Consider the following 14850-nt stretch of genomic DNA (forward strand, 5'->3'; position numbering starts at 1 on the left):
CACAAAATTCAAACTGACGTCCATGTTTAAATTAGTATTACAAACCACTTTCCTTACAACAGCACTTTCTGTTAGGGATAAGTAGTGTATTTCAACCTTTATTTTGTAGCAGATAAATGAAGTAAGATCGCACATAAAACAGACGCTAAAGCAAACAGTTTTACTCAATATTTTCACACTTACTGCACAAAATAACTTTTTCTTTTTCTTTTGTTTTCTTCACATATGGCCCGGACACCGTTGTCTCCTTGTTAAACAAGTTTGACTAGCTTTTTATTACACGTTAAAATTTGGGCAAAATTGCTTAGTGTGGAAATATTACTTTTAACGTCATTATAGACATAAATAATTGTCTATGGAAAAGCATACTCTGAACAGTTACGCGTGCAAAATCCCCCCTCTGCTGGTGATACTTTGAAACTGCTGCGGGGTTAGGTTAAATGAGACAATGCACGTTAGAAAACATTCCTTAAAGGGATACTTCACCCAAAAATTCTGGCATTAATTACTCACCCTCGTGTCGTTCCAAACCCGTAAGACCTTCGTTCATCTTCAAAACACAAATTAAGATATTTTTGATGAAATCCGAGAGCTTTCTGACCCTGCATAGACAGCAATGCAACTGACACGTTCAAGGCCCAGAAAGGTAGTAAGAACATTGTTAACCTAGTCCATGTGACATCAGTGGTTCAACCGTAATTTTATGAAGCTACAAGAATACATTTTGTGCACAAAGAAAACAAAAATAACGACTTCAACAATTATTCTCTTCCATGTCAGATTCACGAGAGTACCACGATGTTTCTGGGCCTTGAACCTGTCAGTTTCCTTACTGTCTATGCATGGATGGTTTAAACGTTTTTTTTTTTTTGTTTGTTTTTTTACAGAATTATTCCGGAAACTTCAGCAGCCAGTTATATTTTGTAGAAACATCAGGATTTTTTATATATATATATATATATATATTGCATTCTATATATATATTTGCATCTTTGCATGATTTAAGTGATTTTAAAATGCATAGACACATGAAGTATACGATAAAATCTAGGTGAGTTCACTTAGCCACCAAAATGTTAATTTTTGTCACAGTACAAATACACCAATATTTGGTATATTTAGTGTGTTTCATCTTAAATATGAATATTTTCCTTTTTGTTTCCATTGTTGTGCATGCAACCGATGACTATTGGTTTTGAAATAGTAATTACATCACTTGCAGCTTCCCTAGAGGCTGTGCTTTGAGGTCTCACCACAAACTATCAAATGCCCTGGACTGCCTAATTCTGGTGCTCCAATAAATGTTTGATCCATGAACCACTAAGAGGCTGGCTGTGTACCGCAAATAAATCAGAACCATCTGCTGAAATGTGATGGGGATTTTGTGGAGAAACAGAAGTTCTGTTCATGCCAATCCGCAAATCAGGCTGACCCATGCACAACCCACAAACGTTTATTTTCCTTTTTTCTTCCTTTTATTCTTCCTTTTTTTAAATGTATTTAAAGCACATGTAACTGATTTAAATAGACTACTGAAGCAAATCACTGAGTCCCGTATTTATGATTGTTTATGGCATAGCTTGACGTAGTAGCTTTGAATCCATTTCAGTAATTCAGGTGGTCAATACAACGTATTGTATTACAATATAACAAGTATATTTCTATTACACATTTCACTGTAAAATCGACAACAGGCCTAAAATAATGGGTTGCGGCCTCGTTGGTGTGAAATGAAAAATAGTTTACTGTCTCTTTAAGACTGCGCTATTGTCATTGGTGAACGACCATCTGTATCGTGTGCGCTTGTGCAGGTTTATTCTATTCCAGGGACGAGTGTTATTATAAGGCCTAGAATTTAATGCACCTGCATTGAGCGAAATACTACTTATTGTACTGAATTATATATTGTAACACATGCTCATTTGACGTGTTACTGGCAAATAACACAATCCGGATAAAAATGGCTGAATTACCGATGGGGAAAGGGGTCTCCGCAGGAAAGATAGCAAGCAATGTACAGAAAAAAATTACCAGGGCTCAGGAAAAGGTAAGGCACTTTAATAATCCAATATACATCAATTACGTTATCTCTCTCAAAACTGATTTCAGTGTTATCTACCTTACATCTCAATAAAACAGTGTCGCGTCTTCTATCGTGATGTATAAAAACGCGGAACGTATCAGAGCCGAAGCTCATCCACATACAGACTAGCAAATACTAAAACACATGCATTTGCCTCTCCTATATTTGCAGATGTTTTAAGAAAGTTATGGATAAGACCATTTTGAAGACGCAAGCTCGCTGTTTATTTCATTGCAGTGGGGCTGCTATGGAAACAAGTAGAAAGCTGCACCTGTAACACTAGATTTGTGCGTTCGCTTTAAAACCACGACGATCGGCTCTCTGCTTGAATCAACCCATTTATTGCCTTTGAGCCATTGCATTAACCTGTACTTTTCCAGTAGATGAGCGCGGCGGCGATGTCCGGATTCGTAAACGGATATTTTTTGAATGAATCGGTTCAAAAAACAAGTCCAAACGATTCGTTCACGAATCTGATCACGAGTCATCGGCTCACTCATTCATTAACCCGAGAACCGCCACTATCATGCATGTCCGATGTGTCACACGAGAACTGTGTGATGTACGTGATTTTAGTATTTTAATACGTTTAGAATCGAGTTGAAAAGTATATAGGTAGAATAGCTTAGTATAAGTTGAAGTTTTTTAGTAAAGTTTAGTAATGGCTACTACAAACTAAACTGAATAATTACAATAAACTAAAGCAATTATTAATGTAATAAACAGAAATATGAGCGTGCATATTGGAATATTTTAGAACATCACGTTGGAATGGCAGGAGCCACATGATGACGCAATTACGTTGTTTTAACCGGTTCTTCGAACGAATTGTTCTAAAGAACCGATTCGCGGAAATGAGTCAGACTTCCCTTCACCACAGTAAATGAGCAGCTGCATCGCTCACTGCTGCCCATCATCCTTCATCTCTTTTAATTGCTGCAGCCTGACATTTGACAACTTTATGTACAATTCACCAACAGCTTTTTTTAGACTCTTCAAACTAAAAAGTAAATTGTGGTCATAAATGTTACCAGTGGGATTAAATGGGACCATCTGGCTTTTCTGACTATTCAGTCATTCTTGAGAAGTGGGACAAAACAGGGTGCAAAATTGAAAAAATAAAACCTTGTATTCAGACAAATGATACTACATTTATGTATCTTATATGTACTAAGCTACTGAGCTATGCTAGAACGATGTTTGGGTTCTTCACACCAGCTGTCACTGAATAAGGCTATGGAAATGAGAGATTTCATGGTTTTTGAGCAATAGATACGGCATTGACAATTTATCAATAATATTTGTACAGCATTTAATAAATATAGTCCCACTTAGATTGTCTCTGAGTGAGTGAAGTGAGTGAAGTGACATGTGGCCAAGTATGGTGTCCCATACTCGGAATTAGTGCTCTGCATTTATCCCATCCAAAGTGCACACACACACAGCAGTGAACACACACACGCCGTGAACACACACCCGGAGCAGTGGGCAGCCATTTATGCTGCGGCGCCCGGGGAGCAGTTGGGGGTTCGGTGCCTTGCTCAAGGGCACCTCAGTTGTGGTATTGAAGGTGGGAGAGAGCGCTGTACATTCACTCCCCCCACCTACAATCCCTGCCGGTACGAGACTCGAACCCGCAACCTTTGCTAATGGTGGCCTAATGGTTTCTCTAACCATTAGGCCACGACTTCCCCTATGGTCATCTGTGCAGCTAGAGGAGCTTGACTTGAATCTGGTGCTGTTGTTTTCTAAGGAGCAGCAGTCTTTTATGTTGTAGACACACATTTACAGGATAATGCAGATATCCAGGTTTAACCTATGGCGTTCTCATCGATGCAAGGATGCTCTCTCTGTATAAAAGTTCTGGTTTGTCATTGCACATTGAAAAACAACACTTTCTTGTTCATTTAATATTTCAGTAACATGAAGTACACAACTACCAAAACTGGAAATGTAACAAGCCACTATAATTGTTTTTTTTAAATATATAAGTAATGTGGTCAATAATGCAACCATCTTCTCTCAGGTTCTTCAAAAGCTTGGCAAGGCAGACGAGACTAAAGATCTGGCATTTGAAGAGGGTGTGATCAACTTCAACAAACAGCTGGTAAGTTTTTTTGTTTTTTTTTCGAACTCATTATTTTTTCAAATGTTCATCTGAAACAGTGTAAGCATCGGGAATCTGTTCTGGTTTTATCCTCTTGGTCTATGACTCTCTGTTTCAATTTTGTGTCATGTGCTCACATAGGTTGAGGGTACCAAACTGCAGAAAGACCTTCGGGCCTATTTGGCTGCTGTGAAAGGTGAGATTATCGATTGACAAATTTACACACCTAAATGCAGCATGAATTAAATATGTTGTTTTCTTAGCCTTGCTGATCTCTTTCTCGTGGTTTCCCCCAGCCATGCATGAGTCTTCTAAACATCTGTACGAGTGCCTGGATGACATGTATGAGTCAGACTGGTATGGCAGAAAGGATGTGGACTCTCTCTTTGAGGTTATTTTATACTTAAGTCAATGTCAGTAAAATGTGTTTTAGACTCTCACAGTAATTCAAGAGTAAATTGAGCCCCCTTTTTCATATGAGAAAATGTGTTGTTTTTGTCTGAATTTATAAAGTATACATTCAGACAAAAATCTTTTTCTCCAATATCATTTACAGCTGACTAGCAAGTAGCAGATCTTTGCCAAATAACTATTTGTGTCTCGCCTCAGCTTTGTATTTCAAAAGGAAATAATTTGAACACAGGACAGAAACTTGCACTCGCCAAGCAATTTCATAGTTTTTTTTTAAGTAAAGAGTAAACCAGATGATCAAGAATGACATAAAATTCCTTTAGCACTTTAATTGAGGGCAGATATGGCACAAGGTATCCCCTACAGCTTTTCTCCTTTCCATTTTATTGTTTTTAATTCACACCCATCTGTCATTTCACCATGCTTTTATTACATATTACACTACCGTTAAAAGTTTGGGATTGGTAAGATTTTTTTAATGTTTTGAAAGAAGTCTCTTATGCTCGTCAAGGCTGCATGTAAATGATTAAAAATACAGAAAACAATAATATTGTGAAATATTATTACAATAAAAAAAAAACTGAACTGGACTATTTTCTCTTTAAATATATATTAAAATGTAATTTATTTCTGTGAAGGCAAGGCTTAATTTTAGCAGCCATTACTCCAGACTTAAGTGATTCAGGTGATTAGAAATCATTATAATATGCTAATTTGCTGCTCAAGAAACATTTCTTGTTATCAATGTTAAAAACAGTTTTACTGCTTAAAAGTTTTGTGGAAATAGTGATACATTTATTTTCAGGGTTCTTTACTCTCACTTTTGATCAATTTAATGTGTCCTAGCTGAATAAAAGTATTCATTTCCTTTTCCTTTTTTTTTTTTTTTTTTAAATCTTACTGACCCCAAGCATTTGAACAGTAGTGTATGTGTGTCCATTCTACGTGTCCACCATTTTTACTTGATTTCTGCTTTCTTTGAAAGGAATGTTAGGAGTGAGGAAACAGATGGGAGGTAATGCAAGGGGTTTTGATTATAATTTAGTCTTTGACTCACTGTTTATTCTCATAGCTAGTTTATAAACATGTAAATGCTATATGGTTTTTCAGCAGTAACCACAAGAAAGTATTATTTAACCACACAAGTAGTGACACTAGAATTAGCCTACATAGTTTTACAACTCTAAGGATCCAGCTGCTCTGTAGTTGTCCCTATAGATACAGTACATGTCTCTGTGAATGTGTGTGGATGTGTATTTCATGTATTTAAGATGGTTTTGCACCATCCTGATTTGTTGTATCTATTGTTGTGTGTGTATAACAGGATTCAGACATCCTTTGGACAGACTTCCATCAGAAACTTGTGGATCATGCGCTTATATCCATGGACACTTACCTGGGCCAGTTTCCTGACATCAAAGTACTAAGATCCCATGACGATGCTGTAGTTTAGCATAACATGCTATGATTTTCTGTTTAATGTCTGTATAATTCTTTCCAGGTCCGTATTGCAAAGCGTGACAGGAAGCTGGTGGACTATGACAGTGCACGACACAACTATGCTGCGGTAAACAAAGGCAAGAAAAAGGAGGGGATCAAGATCACCAAGGTACAGCCCTTAGTTTTGATGTTGTTTTAATGTTTCTACAGTCAGTTCATATCGAGGAAGATTTATGTTTCATGTATTTTTTATTTATTTATTTTCCTCTATGTAGCCAGCTTCCCTGCTGGAGAGGGCCACCCCAGGCTGGGCACAGGGGATCCTGTCTGCCCATAACGTGGCTCAAACCAACCTCACCAGGAGTCAGGTGACACACTATAACTTAAAGCAGCACTATGTAACTTTTTCTGTGTTCAAAATTTGCAAAATGTATATAATGAGCGAGTACATCATCGATAGTTCACCAGAATTCTGTCATCATTAATATACCCTCGAGTTGTTCCAAACCCGTGAGTTTCGTCTCGTGGGTGATTGAGATTATTGAACTCCATGTCATATGATAATGTCATTTTATGTGTTTATAGGCAGAGGAAGAGTTGGAGAGGGCGCAGAAAGTGTTTGAGGAGATTAATATAGATTTGCAAGAGGAACTGCCATCTCTGTGGAACAGGTCTGGATTTATTTACTGTCTTACTTTCACTGATCTTCTCTGTGTTTACTCTCACAGATGTTTTTTTTTATATAAACAAGCAAGTAAATAACAGACATTTGACTGCTAGCTTACTCTGGCAAAAAAAATTGGCTATATATACTTAGACAGGAAGAACTTGACTCTGACTGTCATGTAAAACAACCTGTAACCGTTCATTTTCTTTATGTGAAATGTATGGGCGGATAAATGTAAAATCAACAATAATAATAGACTGGTGTTTAACAATGCAGTAATACAATCAAATTATTGCACAACAGTCTCTGTTTTACAGACAACATCAAAGACATTAGTGGAAAATGCATCTGTTTTTAAATAATAAATATGCAGTTTAATTGCTAAGAGCAGGTGCCTCAAACAAAAGTCTATTTCACAGATTCATTGCCATGAGCCTCTGTATTTGCCACTTTGTCAAATACAGTACCTGTACACCCTGATTCACAGAAATGATGTAGAAGCCTGAGAATCTGATTCATGACTCTTGCCATTTTTGTGTGCAATATGCACCAGATGGGTCATAAATGGTCCATGGGTGTACCATCTTAGACTGAGATCTGTTGTCATCTTATGGAGGGCTAAGATTGTGTTTGCTCTCTTCCAGTCGTGTTGGCTTTTATGTGAATACATTCCAGAGTATGGCTGGTCTGGAGGAGAAGTTTCACAGAGAAATGGGAAAAGTAAGGACTCCAGCACAACACCATCAACTGACAGAACTTTATGGTTATGTTTTGTTATATAAGTTGTAATTTAATTAGAAGTAAATATTCTGCTGAATGTATGTGTATATGCAATATATATATATATATATATATATATATATATATATATGACAAAAATTGTAGTTAGTAACGTAATCCATTACAGTACACATTTTAGGTAATAGAATCAGACTATTTTTTTATTACTTTTGACCTAACTTGTTTATCACATTGATTTGAATAGGATAATCTTGTACCATAGTGATATAAAAATACAAAGAGTAATAAAATATATTCAATTTGTTGTAATTAACAACATAAAATGCATTAAACTTTACATTATGTCAAGGTTTCCCAAACTGGGGTTTGTAAAGGGACTGTAGGGGGTTCGTGAGTTTAATGAAAAGCTAATAATTAATACAATTCTAAAAATTTTAAATTAAAATAAATTATTTTTTAAATAAAATCAATCAAAATAAAACACTTACTAAAAAAATAATGAAATATTTTATTTGTTTACCTGCATGTCATGTGACCATTAGCCAAGCTCAGAGAATGGTGAATATGTAAATGTGATACTTAATTATTAAAATATTTATTTTAAAATCTCAGTGGTACTGCAAGATGAAAGATTTTCAAAAGTCTGGGAATCCTTGCATTACATGTAAATAAGAAATAATGTGAATTTGTACATTTGAATGTGTTTGAAAGACAGAATTGCATGGTTAACCTACTGAGTAAATCAGATAATCACCTGACTAATGACTGGTCTTTGTGTGAATGTTCACAAAACTGGAAGACTTTCTGAATGTATATAAGCAGTAGGCTATTTTAGAAAGGAACATTTAAAAGATGAAAAAGAAGAATTATGGAGAATCAATAAATTCTGAACAATTTATTGCTATTGTGTGAATAATATGTAATCATGCAATCAATAAAAAAGTAACTGTAGTCTGATTACAAGTATTTTAAAATGTATTTTAATCTAATAACAAGTACTTAATTTTTGAAATCTGATTACGTAATGCAGATTACATGTAATCAGTTACTACCCAGCTCTCTTTCTGTAACCTTTCTCTTACAGATTAATCAGAATCTGAATGATACGCTGGAGAAATTAGAAAATCAAGATGTGTCCAGGTTAGTCAAATTTATAAGCAGCATACATACATAGTGCTTCATTTATAAGCACTGAATTGTATTAATTGTACGATGCTGGTTCATTTTGATCCATTCTGCCTCAAAATGGTGTCTAAATTGTGCATATGGCAATAGTTAGTATTGGTATAATTACATACAGTTTATACAATTAAATAAATGAACAAACCCCAACACCACTCTCACAGAAAAACAGGTAGCCAAGGGGTGAGGACATCAACAGCCCAGAAGAGGTAACCGCGGTAGCCCTACAGTGCTGTGTGTGCATGTGTCTCTGCATTCTGTACTAAAGCTTTTTGCGTGCCCTCAAGTGCTGCCCAACTAGACAATGCTTTGTCTTGTGCGGTCCGTCTGCAGCACTGAAACTGTAGTTGCTATACAGTAATAATTTCCAGCAATAGTTTTGCATTCTGAAATTGTGTGTTTTAGATGATGCCTTCACAGTGCGTTTGAGTTCACTGCATGATCAGAAAGATTTTGCACAGGAAGTAACTGCGTCTGCATGAATAACTGTTAAGTTTGATATTGTCCTACTAGTTACGGTATGTCAGTTCTGGCTTGAAAGTATCCTAGATAGGCTTTTGGTCACACTGGTCATCTAAGACTAAGGCTTGCAGTGTGAAGTATTGGTGCTTGGGTTGAGCCTAATCAAAGCATGACACAGAGGGGCTCTTCATAGCCATGGTACTGTATATCATCATCTGTACTTTGTACTCCAGTGACAGAACACAAGATGCCAATCACACGTTGAGCCCAGGAGGACCGCCAGCCATTCCCAAATCTCCATCCAAGGTATGCATTTAGAAATCATCATGTATTTGCCATGGACAATAACACAGCCCTGCGTCTTGAGAAAAAAAAAGCTGAGCAAAAATTAGTAATTGCCATGATTTCTCAATATTGCAGTGATTTCTCTGAAATATGAAACCCCAGTTCATATTTATGTGTGTTTCCAGTTAAAGCCTGCGGTTCCTCCACCTCCTAAAGTTACTCCATCAAAGGATATGAAGCAGGAGAACATTATCAATCTGTTTGGTGAGGCTGCCACTCCAAACATCAGTGTCACTTCGCCAACACAGGTCAGCAGTACTTTCTTCTCCTGTATCCCTCGTCTTCAGGAATGAAGATGCTACTTATAAATACGCCAGCGTTGGCTAAAATGCACAGTTTGAAAACTGACTCCCTGCCACTTCACAAGTTAGAATTTGAATAGCAGGATGTTGTATCTAAGTTGGAATGAGGGGGTTACTGAATTAAAATTCAATAAATGTTATTGGTATGAAGAAAATGGGCAACAGCAGGCTACTTATCAGGTGTTCTTTTAAAAGTTTCCATCTTTTAAGCCCGCTTGTTGTTTGGCTCCACTTTGAAGACTTTAGGGTAAGTTGTAAAATTGAAAGTTAATTTATTAAATATGAATTACATATCTATGCATGGAATAGAAATGTTGCATGTAATAATTATTGCAGGTAGTAATTAATACTGAAAAGTAAAAACAACATTCTTAATTCAATTCTGAATGACAACCACAAAAATGTTTTGTGTGAGATACATTTTTACATTACATCAGTAATCATCAATAATATTTTAAGCAGTACTTAGAAAGTTGTTACCCTAGCAGTATGCTAGTGTGAAACTATTGTAATCAACTGTTAAGGTGCGGTCACATATACTGTTGTTCTGCAAATTTTCATGGGTAAAATCCAGTCATATCAATAGGAATCCACGTAATCTGGAATTTTGAAGATTTCCCCACTCAGATTTAGCAACGGGCTTAAGTCAGTAAAACGAATTCCCTGCACATTGACCAACAGAAATCTTCTCAGTTTAAAAGTTACAATGGAGCTTTTTTCCTGCAAAATTTCACTGGAATTTCGCTAATGTGATCAAACCTTTAGTAAAGATGCTCCATGTGAGGAGCTCTGTTTGTGTGCTGTAATCTTTCTGCCCACGACAAGTAAAATCAGTCACTTGATGATGTGAAATGCTCACTGGAGTTATAAAACCAAAAATGAAAAAAGTATATTTTCTTCTTTTTGTCAGTATGATGCTCCAGCCACTGCTAATCTGCTGGATATGGATCTGGACTCACTTCAGGCTGCCACCACACCAGCTGCACAGGTCTGTTAGAATTAGAGGAACTAAGAATTTAAAAGTTTTAATTAAACTTTTATTCAATTTTGCTTATACCAGTGTTGTAGTACTTGAGTCCAGGCAAGCATAGACTCAAGCCCGAGTCCAAGACCATATTGAGTATTGAATATATTGAGTATATTGAGTCTATGCCGTGTCCAAATGCTCCTGAGAATTTGGTCAGAGATTCAGCCTTGAGATGGACTTGAGTCCGAGTTTGGTCTTGTCCAGACTTGAGGACTACAACACTTGAATGTTTAATTTATGCATTATAACATATTCAAAATATATTCATGCAATGGAACATCAGTGTAAATGCCTTTTAATCAATTTGACAAATCTGTTTTGTCCAGTTATTCATTTTGCTTTGTTTTTGTGCATTTTGACAGACTTGGGATTCATGGGAGGTGAGTGTACTTTTATGTTTGCTCAAAGTTGCAATGTATATCAGCATACATAACCTTTCCTTTTACACTACACTACACAACCTTTCCTACACTATTTTGAATAATTTAGCTAATATCATTCAATATATTTAATGGTTAGGGAACTCATTCTGCCCTTGTCAAACAGTTGCAAAAAAGCTATTCCATTAAATTTCTTTTCACTGCAAAGCTTTCCTGCATAAAGATTGTAAATGTCTGTCTGTCCTGCTTTAGTAACTGTCCACGATATTTATGTTGCACGTCCCACGTCATTCCGTAGAGGCTAGATGACCTCCAGTATTGTGTTCAGCTGCAGAAATGCTCATCTGTGTTTCACACTCTCTCTGGCTTCTCATTCTTTCTCCACTCTGAATGATCCCTGGTCATGCTTTTCTCCGGCTCTCACATGCCCCCTTCCCCACCTTTCCGCCATACCTACCCACCTCCCTGGCACATGTAGCAATCACAGAATGAAGCTGAGGTGCCTCAGACATGGGACGATGATGATACCCAGCCTGTGCACTCTGGCTGGGGTGATGATGGTACCCAGGCTACCTGGGATGATGACGGTAGCCAACCTGTGCGTGCTCCGGCCGCATTCCCCAGCTGGGATGATGATGGCTCTCAGCCTGTGCAGGGGAATGTCAATGATTCTACCCAACAGGCCCAGGGGTGTGACGATGATGGGGCTCAGGTACAAATCTCATAGAGCAAGCTGACAGGAGCTGAGCTGTGCTATATTGAGGTCGTGCTCCTGTAGGAACCTCTGGATGGGAGCGAAAAGATGCTTAGCATGGCAATTGGGAGAATGCTGGTAGAAGTGCTAGTAGCAGTAGTTGTAGAAGTAGTAACAGCAACAGCTGGGCTTGCTATGTTATGAGGATAGCTGTGTAATTTGCATCTTTTGTTCTCTCTTTCAATTCTTGGCTCTCTCTTGGTATTTCTACCTTTGATTCCTCAATCTGTATTGGCTCTCCTTTATCTCCCGGTCTTTCCCTTTTGCAGGCCACAGAAAAGGCAGCTGTTACAGAAGAGGCGGTAGCTGAAACTGAAGTAAGTGATGGCATAGCATATGATCCAAAAGTGAAAATCTGATAATCAAACCCAAAGCAAGAGCCTAAAGGACATACAGGAAGTCTATAGGTGACTCAAACCTTGCATCAACATATACTACTGTTAAAAAAAATATATTTTTTAAAGAAATATAATTTTGTTCAGCAAAGACGCATTAAGCTGATCAAAAGTGACAGTTAAGACACTGAATATTGTAAACGCTTTCTTTTTCTGATACTGTTCTATCGAAGTTTCTGTTAATCAAAGAATCGAATTTGGAAAAGCAAATCTATCACAGCTTTCAACAATGATAATAATAAGACATGTTTCTTGAACAGCAGATCAGTATAATAGAATGATTTCTGAAGGATCGTGATCATCATTTCTGAAGACTGGAGCTGAAAATTCTTCTTTGTCATCACAGAAATAAATATTAAAATAGAAAACAGTTATTTTAAATTGTAATAATATTTCACAATAGTACTGTTTTTACTGTGTTTTTGATCAAATAAATGCAGTCTTGGGGACCCTTGTTTCAAAAATATAAAAAAATCTTTTGAAAGGCAGTGTATGCTGAAAATCAGGTGATTATCATTCCCTCTGGTGGACTGAAGGAGCAGCTGCAGACTCCCTCATCAGCCTTTAAGATTTGAAAGGGTAGCATTAGCTTGTCAGGCACTAAGTGGAGAACCTTCAATGTTTTGATGCTAATTATTCATATAATACATTAAAACGTATAACGTTTATGTCTGTTGTTGTATTTACATTTATTGTTTAATCCAGACTGCACAGGAATGCACTGAGAGCACAGAGAGTGTAGAGATGCCAGAATCCTTCCTATTTAAAGTAAGTGAAAAATGATGGTTTAATTTAACTATCATTGGTCTTTTAATCAGAATTTGAAGCAGAAGAAGTGAGACATGTATTTGTGTGAATATAGGTGAAAACAGTGCATGACTACAATGCTACTGACTCCGATGAGTTAGAGTTGAAGGCAGGAGATGTGGTGCTGGTAGTGAGCTATGGAAACCCAGAAGAGCAGGTTAGTCGATAGTCGGTTGTTTCGACCAGTTCTTACCCAAGAGATCTTGGTGTTAGGATCACCTAACTGAGTTTCTGTGCTTACAGGATGAAGGGTGGCTGATGGGAGTCAGAGAGTCCGACTGGAGTCAGAATAAAGATCTTGGGAAAAAAGGAGTCTTTCCTGAAAACTTCACCCAGAGGATGTGAGAGCCTGTGATCCGCTTGATCTGTTGTTAACCCTTCTATATAACTCCTTATTGCTTCCCTTAATAAAGCAGACAAGAAACACTGTACTAGACCAACACATGCACAGCCACAGGCAATCTGCTGGTTATGTTTGTGAAAGTTGTTGACAGGTCAGTATTTGCATTGTTTTGGGTGTCATCACTGTGACTCATATTTGTCATGGTGCAAGTATAAGAAGATTGGATCAACCTTTGACAAAATAAATGATATTCTGTTAACTATTAACATACCCAGAGTAAGTCCTTGCTGTAAATGTTTTTAGACTAGCTACTCTTAACCAAGTCCCATTTTGTGTGGAAATGTTTTAAAGTCATATCCCAAATGAGCTCACGAGTCTCTATAGTCTAATAGTGAGCACTACTTGAGCTGCATGATCTATATAGTTATGTCACAGTCGGAAGCAAACAGTATTTATTTTTAAAAAAGTGAATAATATTCCTCTCTCAATGCTGGAATACACTACACGACTTTTAAAATCTGAACAGATTTTAAAACACTAGGCATTATACACTTGCAGACTTTGTGAATGGTTACAGAGGAAAAACTGGGCATCAAACACTGAATGACTGAGAATCACACACTGTCAGACTTTCAATTTGTTCCAAAGGCAACAAACTCATTGTTTCTAGAAGATGCATGACAAATTAAGTATGTGCCCATTATACTCTATTTGATTTTCTGTAAAATCTGTCAACTCATACTACCCGAAATCTGCAGACTGGCTCTGACTTTCAGCAGCTAGTGCCGACTCCTCCAAATCGGGGCAAGAATCTGTACAACAGTTGTGTAGAGTATTCCAGCCTTCAGTTACATTATCCTACAGTTTAACAGCTGAGCGCTCCTTCATGCAAATGGAGTTTGACTGCTCAGAGTCAAACATCTACCAGCACCATTTCTGCATGTTTAAATCAAGAACAAACTAAAAAGTTCAAAATAAAACCGACTAATATCGTTAAAGGAGTATTTTATGCTTCTCATTTACAAACAAAAAACATATGCACTCGTTCCATATGCAGTTATTGTTGACACTAATGAGGCTGACATATTTAACCCCAGACTCTTGCTCAGGTTGTATTTATATGAACCTGTGTGCAGTCTTTCACCCTTAGCTTTACACAGTATTACTGTCTACCAATTAGTTTTCTTTCTTTTTGATGAAGCCATTTCAGATTTTAATATGTAATTAATATTGTAATTCACTGTGTAAATGGAGTCATGTACACGTACTTGTCTCGGTCATTGCAACTGAGCGGCGCACTGTGCTAAGCCACTAGCCCTGTATCCCTACGGTTGTGTGTTCGAATCCAGGGTGGCTATTTTGGGGAAGTCGTGGCCTAATGGTTAGAGAGTCGGACTCGTAACC

General features: G+C 37.2%; 1 protein-coding gene across 4 annotated transcripts; it reads left to right on the top strand.

Moving 5' to 3' along the window:
- Nucleotides 1-1794: 1794 nt before the first annotated feature.
- Nucleotides 1795-14132, top strand: LOC107668401 (myc box-dependent-interacting protein 1-like). Of its 4 annotated transcripts, XM_016460268.1 has the most exons (20): nucleotides 1795-2047; nucleotides 4110-4190; nucleotides 4332-4386; nucleotides 4487-4581; nucleotides 5926-6021; nucleotides 6103-6210; nucleotides 6317-6409; nucleotides 6627-6712; nucleotides 7353-7428; nucleotides 8534-8589; nucleotides 8796-8840; nucleotides 9327-9399; nucleotides 9564-9686; nucleotides 10651-10728; nucleotides 11130-11147; nucleotides 11626-11859; nucleotides 12171-12218; nucleotides 13002-13064; nucleotides 13159-13260; nucleotides 13347-14132. In XM_016460268.1, exons 1-20 carry the CDS (start codon nucleotides 1961-1963, stop codon nucleotides 13446-13448), a joined length of 1719 nt encoding a protein of 572 aa, XP_016315754.1. In that variant the 5' UTR covers nucleotides 1795-1960; the 3' UTR covers nucleotides 13449-14132. The 4 variants fall into 4 exon arrangements, with proteins under 4 accessions (XP_016315754.1, XP_016315757.1, XP_016315755.1 ...); XM_016460271.1 differs by lacking the exon at nucleotides 11626-11859; XM_016460269.1 differs by lacking the exon at nucleotides 8796-8840.
- Nucleotides 14133-14850: the final 718 nt, after the last annotated feature.

Source organism: Sinocyclocheilus anshuiensis, unplaced genomic scaffold (genome assembly GCF_001515605.1).
Source record: "Sinocyclocheilus anshuiensis isolate Anshui unplaced genomic scaffold, SAMN03320099.WGS_v1.1 scaffold1237, whole genome shotgun sequence".
NCBI lineage: Eukaryota > Metazoa > Chordata > Actinopteri > Cypriniformes > Cyprinidae > Sinocyclocheilus > Sinocyclocheilus anshuiensis.

Excerpts from the sequence above, each read along its gene's own strand:
- LOC107668401 (XM_016460268.1), top strand. The coding sequence starts at position 1,961 with ATGGCTGAATTACCGATGGGGAAAGGGGTCTCCGCAGGAAAGATAGCA. Across the intron at positions 2,048-4,109 it reads TTACCAGGGCTCAGGAAAAG|GTTCTTCAAAAGCTTGGCAA; the intron begins GTAAGGCACTTT and ends ATCTTCTCTCAG. Across the intron at positions 6,022-6,102 it reads GCCAGTTTCCTGACATCAAA|GTCCGTATTGCAAAGCGTGA; the intron begins GTACTAAGATCC and ends AATTCTTTCCAG.